Here is an 8030-nt window from a genome sequence, read left to right as displayed (position 1 = left end):
CACACACACACACACACACACACACACCTTTCCCCAGATCTGGATGTGAGCATACTCAGTTTTAAAATAAGAATCTCTAACATTAATTGGCCTCTAGACTTGGGAGTGGGGGGTGGGGGGGTGCCTGTGGGTTGGGCGCTGGGCTGCTAACTGCCAAGTTGGTCCTGCAAACTCATCAGCCCCTCCAAGGGGGAGATGGATGAGACTGTCTGTCCCAAGTCTTGGAAACACTTTCTATGGTTGCTGTACATGGACTCCAGGGCAGTGGGTTTGGTTTGGGTTTTTAAGACTTGGTGCTAAGTCATTTACATACATTACCTCATTGAATTTCCCAGCGCTAGAGATAAATCGGAAGGTCACATTGGCTGAGCAACTTCCTCAGGTTCACACAGCTCGCAAATGCCCAAGGCAGGACTTAATCCGTATCTGGTAACCAGCCTTATTGCTTCAAGGAAGCCCGAGGAAGATCCTATGGGTTTCCATATATTTCCCCATAAAACTTAATCTCCATCTAAAGCGAGGGCAGTAAATAGCCATTCTAAGGGTGTCATTTAGTGGCACCAGAACACTTATGTTAAAATCAGCTCAATCACTCTGAACCACTCCAAGCCTCAACTTCTCTTTCGATCTGGCAGTCAGTGGGAATGGTAAGAGTGCTTGCGGTGTTACACACAGTGTTGATGTGCAGTTGCTTATATGGAATCATTTAAGCCTCTGTTTGTTTACAGCTTGTAAAAAGCTTCAACTCCCCTCACGCCACGGGGAGCCAACTAATGCACAGAGAAGCTCAATCATCTTGCCTGAGACCCAGCAGCAAAGCCAAGAGATGGCCTCAGCCCTGGTGGTGGAATGGTTAACTACTGGTGGATAATGGAAAGGACGGAGCGTCAAACTCCGCAGCCACTCTGTAGGGAGAAAAGACCTGGTGATCTACTCCTATAAAGATGACACTCCAGAGAGCCCAAACTGGCAGTTCTCCTGTGTCCAAAAGAGTGCGTGAATCAGAATGGGCTTAACAACACCTAATCACAGCATCAATCTGCCCTCGGCTCAGAGTTTCCAAGCGCTTGGTTATAAAACTTTACACGTCCTAAAGAATTGATCGGAGTGTTCAGGGAGATGATCTATTAAATAACACATCACTTCTAACAACCTGGCATTCTGTGATGCTCACCCTCTTGATACAATCCCTGAAGACAAAATGGGTGCATAAGCAAATGTGGTGAAGAAACCTGATGGTGCATGACTATAAAAAAATATAGCATCTGGCGTCTTAAAGGCTCGAAGTTAAACAAGTGGCCATCTAGCAGAGAAGTAACAAGCCCACATGGAAAAAGCACACCAACCTGTGTGATCATGACGTGTCAACAGAATCCAGTCACAGGCACCAGAAGATGCCCCCCCCCCCAAAAAAAACCATATTGTTGAGAATGAGGGGGGGTGAAGCAGAGACCCCAAACCCATCTGTAGACAATAGGGCATCCTCTCACAGAAGGGTCAATCAGGGCACAGTACAGCACTGATGAAGCACATAATATTCCTCTAATTCCTTGAGACTTCCTCACCCCCCACTATCATGATCCCAATCCTGCCTTTCAGTTCTGGCTAGACCTGAGCATCCATACTAGGCACATGGAATCCTGGTCAGATAAACCCCTCAGGAACAGAAATAGGAGTAGTGATACCAGGAGGGGAATAGGAAGTGGGGGGTGGGGAGGAAGGGAGGAATGGGGAACCAATCGCAATGATTGACACAAACACCCCTACCCTCCACCCCCCCCACAGAAACATGAGTGAAGAGAGATAATAGTCGGTGTAAGATATGAAAATAATTTATAATTTATCAAGGAGTCACGAGGGTGGGAGTGGGGGCAGAGAGAGAAAAAAGAGGAGCTGATACTAAGGTCTCAAATAGAAAATAAATGTTTAGAAAATGATGATGGCAACATATGTACAACTGTGCTTGATACAATTGATGTGTGGATTGTTATAAGAGTTATAAGAGCCCCCGAATAAAATGTTTAAAAACAAATAAATGAATAAATAAATAACACGTCGATGAAATCAGTGTGCATTTACCCTTAGCAGGCACCGTGCTCTGTTTTAAGCAGCAATAAGGGTTCAGCTAGTTAAAGTGTGTAGCCGCTGAGCACAAAATGGGAGACTCAAGTCTACCCAGGAGCATCTCGAAGAAAGGCCTGGTGATCTCTACTTCCCCAAACCAGCTGTCGAAAAGCCTACAGAGCTGCCTCTCCTCTGACTCCCGAGTTTCCAGGGCCGGGACTGACCCAGTGGCTACTGGTAATCTTTGTACACATATGGGCTCATTAGAATTGGCATCCATCAACCCCAACAATGAGAATGCTGCTCAAGTGGCCTCCCTACCTGATCGTCCTAGGAAATATAAGTCAAGCACACTTTGCAACCAAGACCCCGAACCCATTAAACCCACTGCCGTTGAGTTCATGCCGATATCCAGGGACCCTAGAGGAATAGAGTAGTAGAACCGCACCATAGGGGAGAAGCAACTTCATCTTTCTCCTGCAGTGCAGTTGGTGGGTTTGAACTGCTGACCTTGAGGTTAGCGCCCAAATGCTTAACTCCCAATGCCGCCAGGACTCCTTCCTCCAAAGACCAAACCCACTGCCACTGAGCCGACTGTGCCTCACACCAAGCCTGTGGGACAGAGTAGACTTGCTCTCTGGGATGCCCAAGACTGTCCGTCTTTGTGGGGGCAAGTGGCCTCATCTGTCCCCCGAGGATGGGCTGGGGGCTTTGTTCTTCCAAACTTTCGGTTAGCAGCCCAATGCCATCAGGTCTCCCTTCCTGGATGATCGTGGTTCTCCGAGCTGGCCGCACGTAAGAACCACGTGGAATGCTTTGAAAGCACAGCAGACTCAGCACCTACCTGAGACGCTGATTTCATTGGTCTGCCTGGGGACTGGGCAGCAGTCCCATTTAAAAGCCCCCACGTGATTTACATGGACGCCAGGGTTCAAACCCACACAGTGCTTCATGGGGGCATGCGCTACACTGAGAGGAAATACCTGAGCTTCCTAGGACCTCCAGGAAGAGTCTCCCGTGGTAAATCCCATCGGGGAAGGTATAATAGATGCAGGCGTATTCCCCAGTGTCGTTGCAGGTCAGCCGCTGGAGCGTGAGGCCCAGGCCGGGACCCGGAACCACTTGTTTCCTAAAGTCTGGGGTGATGTACCACCCATAGTCATTGTGGTGGATGGCCAGAGTTTGGTACGGACGTGCCCAGTTGACCTGCGTCACTTCGGCCGCGGTGTGTGAGAGGTGACATTGTAAGGTGACCGAACCACTTTCCACTGCAGAAACGTTTCCAGGTGTTACTATTCTCCCTTCCACGGCCCCTAGAGAGGAGGAGAAATCATGCAGCGATCAGTCTCACAGCCAGGGGCTTTGAGGGGACTGGGTTCGTGTGTTTTCGAACCATGGGTTCTCCCGTCCCTCCTGCCATTCCCTCGTGTGGACAATGGCTCTTTCCAGTGAAATCCACTTAGAGAGGCTCTTCTCTCCCCCAGCTCCTCCCTGCACCCCTTTCCAATCTTCTTTCCCCTCCAACACCTCTACTCCGATCCAGACCACCCCCCAACCCACCCCCATCCTTCCACCACCTCTACTTCCACTGTGTGCTTTTGTCTTTCTCCTCCCGCCCCACTGAAGGGGCATCAAAGCCTCCCCCCTCCCTAGGAGACCTCAAACTAGAGGGAGCTCCTTTTCCACATCATGGTCTCAGCTACGGCCCAGAGGGGCCGTTCTACCCTCTCCTATAGGGTTGCTACGAGTGGACAGAGACTCCGTGGCGGTGAGTTTGGTTTGCAGTTGAGCTGCATTGCACGCTTAGCACTGTGTTCGATCCCTGCTCATTACTCTATGAACGCAGTACTTCACTCTCTTAGGAGAGTCTGCTGAAACATGACTCAGCGGCCAGATCATGGGTTATTTTCATCTGCTTATATTTGATCACCCTATTTAAAATATACAGTATACTCGTGTATAAGCCGAGTTTTTTAGCACATTCTTTAATGCCGTCTTGGTGGGAAAATTAGGTGCCTCGCTGATATTCGGGTTGGATCATACTCGGGTATATACGGTAAGCTCTTCATCAGCCAACACCGATTCTTCTAGTTTGAGGTTTGTTTTGGGTTTGGTGGCTTTTTTGTATCTTCAGCAGTCAAGTTCTTCTCTGGGTACCATATTCTTTGAAATAATATCTGAGTCTTTGGGTTACTTAAGGAGCCTTGGTGGCCCAAGAGTTAAGCCGCAGTTGCTAACTTTGAGCCCACCAGAGGCTCCCAGGAGAGAGACCTGATGACCTGCTCCCACCAAGATGACAGCCTAGAAACCCCCCTCTTCCGGGGAGGTTCCACGCAATCACAAGAGCTCCCTGACTTAAAAACATCAACTGGATGGCCTCTAACAGCAATTGATTGGTTATCACTTAGGGGAACTAAAATACAATAATAATAACGACTTTCAACAAAATCAAAAAGCCCAACTAGAAAGACGTTTTAGGAAAAAACTGTTTCTCTCAGACGAAATCACCTCACCAGCCCTTACCACAGCCAGTACACTCCGAACAGCCCCCAGCCCTTTGTGGGGGTGGGAGGTGGTGGTCAGAAAGCAACATGAAGTCAAATGGACACCATTTTAGGGTGCCTGTCTCCTTCCTGTCAGACACACTTGCTCCCAGTTGGGAATGCAGAAGGAAGTAAATTTAAGAGGGCCAGCTCTAATGGCCGAATGTCTGGAATGAGCCAGGAAAACCATTGTCATCCACCGAAACGACACCGAGGGTCTTCCTGGACCATTCCTGAGTTTCAATGCTCCAGGACAGAAGGAAGAAGGGGAGGTTGGACAAAAGTCTTCCTCCTTCGACCCTCGTCCCTTCTCCCTGCTTCTGCCCTGAGTGAATCAGTCAGGTGCCCCACCACCACCACCGCGCCACTCCCCACCCCAAAGGTGGGCCACGTCCATCGCCTGCAGGCCACATAGAGTCCTGCCTCCTTCTCAGCGATTCCCTTTTCTGGCCAGAGGGCACAGACGAAAGGAGTCTTTCCTCCCTGCTTCCCTGCAAGAGCCTTCTGCTCTCCATGCCGGGTCCCACCGGGTTCTCCCCTTCCAGGCCCCCAGCTCTCCTTCCCCAGGACCAGGGTAGAGTTTGAGGTCCTACCTGAGGCGGGAAGAGTCGCCTGCCTCAGGCCCTGGGCCCATATCACGAGGAGAAACCACTGCATGCTGCTGCGACAAGGTCTGCAGGAAGCAGCTGTGGCCTCTTCTGCCAGCGAAACAGACCAACCGCCGCTGGGAGGGTGCAACTCAGCCTGAAGAAAGGGGTCCTGGGAAAACCACGTTCAGCAAAAACCGTCCAAGACCCAGCTCGCCACAAGTACACCAACGACACCAACAGGGAGCCACAGGAAACACACTAACAATAAACAACTAAGAAAAGAAGTGTGGTGAGACCGACACTGGTCTTTAGTTGCTATTAGACACTGGATCGTTTTCAAGTGATGTCTTGGGGTTTCATCGCCCGTTGTCTAAAGAGCATCAAGACCTGTGTGCAATGGCTCAGCTGCTGAAGGAGAAAGGTGCCTGGGGCCCCATCCCCACCCCTGCCCTCAGCCTGCTGGGGAGGGGGCCCCCCACGGGAGGGTGAGGTTGGGACATTGGCAGGTCAGACACTGCGTTCATGAGTCAGGGCCAGTGAGCAAGAGTCATGATGTTGGAAGCAAGGTATGGCCGAGAGCGAGGTCTTCGACAAACAGAGCGAGTATCCCCGGAACAAAGCCCTCCCCTGGAATCACAGTGCTTCTGTCTGGTGCCCCTGGACCGAGCTCTAGTGTCATCTCTGTGGCTCAGCTGAATCGCAGGCGAGCGAAAGGGTTCGTTTTGTCTTGTGCACAGTGGAGAGCTGGGCGAGAGGGTTGGCCCCAGGAGTCTGGCGAGGGCGAGGGGAGGAATTAGTGACATTTATTTGGAGCTCCCAGCTCATCACCGGGTCCTACTGTGGACCCATCTTTCCTTCTCTGCTTCTTCCCTCCTGTCTTCTCTTTGGGGGTTCTCCCTCTTGCCCTTCCTCTTTCTGTTCAGTTCCTTTGCCTGCCCGGCAGCGTCAGGCTCTGGAGAAATCAGGATGACTCACCCTCGTCTCTGGCCTCAGAAAGTTGACTGTGACAAGTCCGTTCTCTGGTGAAGCCGCCTGCTGGGTAGAAGACAAGGAGCATTCACATTTATCTGCCTCTGGGGTTCTTGTTATTTGTTCTCTCAAAGCTGTACAGTCTCAGAAATGCCACGAGCAGCATGGCTGCCATTGGCTCATGGACATGGAGTGGATTCCAACTCATAGTGACCCTATGGGACAGGAAGGACTACCCCTCTGTGTTTCCAAGACTGTAACTGTGGGCGGGGGGTGGGGTGGGGGGGTGTATAAAGCCTCGTGTTTCTCCTTCAGAGCAGCTGGCAGATCCAAACTGCTGACCTTGTGGTTGGAAGCCTGTGGCAGTGACATCATCTCCTGTCAACTAGAGTGAAGGGGTGGAGTCTAGCCTGTCAGTTAGGTCATAGCCAATGAGGCCTCTGTGTGGGCATGGCCTTCTCCTGAGGATTCTGGGAACTCCAGTCTTCCTCCCTGGAGGTGAGACACACTCCCTGCTACACATTCCTATTGACAAGCCACAGGGAACTACACTGATGGAGCCAGAGCACTGGAGCTGGAGGATCCCCACGTGGAGATCCACGCCAGCACTGAGATGCTTCCACCACCACTGGATCCACAAGACTTTCCGCTCACTGGACTGCAATCTTCCTGCATTCAGCATCATTGCATGTGTTGTGTGAGTCTGAAGAGGAATTTATAGACTGGTATTGGACATATAGGCTAATATCAGACTTATGGACTTATTCTGGAGTGGGCAGGGATGTTTTCTTAATATATAAGTGCTCTTTGATATAAAGTTCTCTCTTACACACATATGCGTCTCCCTAGATTTGTCTCTCTAGTCTACCCAGACTACCACAGAGCCCAACCTGTAAGCCATGTGCACTATGAGTTGGAACCAACTTCATAGCAGCAGGTTGGATTGGGTCCGGGGGCGTTCTTGCTATTACTTGCCTCTCATGTGCCCCACAGTTTAAATCTTTAAAAGCTGCAACTTCTCGGGGGCTCGTGGACTGCTCTCAAGCTTGGGGTCCCACCCTTCCCTCCCAGTCCAACACTTGGATTTCCACGGCTTGCAAGCTCCTACCCTACTTCTCAAGTAGTTGCTTTCCTGTCGACCTTGGTTCTACCCATTTTTCACCCTCCCCCATGACCTATACAGCCCCAAACCCACCACAGCCCCAGCTCATAAGACTACATAGGCTATAGATCATCAATTTCTCTTTGCCTCCTTAAATCGCGTCCTTCAATGGAGACAGGAAGTGTACGGGAAAAGGGGATGTGGCCACTCAGGCTTCAGTAGCACTCAGGCAACTCACAGCCCTGAGAAACCACCTCACAGCAGAGTTAGCTGAGCACTGGGGTGGGTGGTCTCTCCACAAGCCCATGTGGAGAGAGCAGCCTCAGAAAATCAAAGACTCAACATGAAAGGAATGTCTATGATCTAAGGCTCATTAAGAAGACTGTGAGCTACAGGGCATGTTGGCAGAAATTGGGTCTCCCGGTGAATGCAAATTAGGTGAATTTGGGGGTCAGATGGGTCAACTCTTGTTTGGTCAAGCTCCCTTGGGTGAGGTGACTCTGAGGATCCCCCACAAAGGTTTCCAGGGGGTTCAGTGAGCTAGGGGAGACTTACTTTGCCTTCCCAGCTATGCAAATAAGACGGGGGCCCTGAGATAATTAATTGTGTCAACCTGGCCAATAAACACATGTGGGGTTAATTGAAGCGTGGAGGGATAAAAGGTGAGCCTCACCTTTCCAGTTCTTGGGCCTCATGCTTTCTGATGGTCAGACCAGGGTGTAGCTGCCTTAGCTAGTTCCCTGCTTTAGCTGGCAAGGCTCA

At 50.7% G+C, this 8030-nt stretch overlaps 1 protein-coding gene across 1 annotated transcript in view; it reads right to left on the bottom strand.

The window, feature by feature from the left end:
* Positions 1 to 6254, bottom strand: part of TIGIT (T cell immunoreceptor with Ig and ITIM domains) — a 23256-nt gene extending 17002 nt beyond the window's left edge. The window contains exons 1-2 of the mRNA XM_045286153.1: positions 6173 to 6254; positions 3048 to 3377 (exon numbers count right to left, since the gene is read on the bottom strand). Coding sequence (XP_045142088.1) covers positions 3048 to 3377; positions 6173 to 6254 — 412 coding nt within the window. The remainder of the gene's footprint in view (positions 1 to 3047; positions 3378 to 6172) is intronic.
* Between the last annotated feature and the right edge of the window lie 1776 nt (positions 6255 to 8030).

The sequence above is a fragment of the Echinops telfairi genome, unplaced genomic scaffold (assembly GCF_000313985.2).
Source record: "Echinops telfairi isolate 266 unplaced genomic scaffold, ASM31398v2 ScPeMD7_6;HRSCAF=24_0, whole genome shotgun sequence".
In the NCBI taxonomy this organism is placed as follows: Eukaryota; Metazoa; Chordata; class Mammalia; order Afrosoricida; family Tenrecidae; genus Echinops; species Echinops telfairi.
Note: the sequence above shows the minus strand (reverse complement) of the source record. Positions and strands in the feature narration are given on the sequence as shown.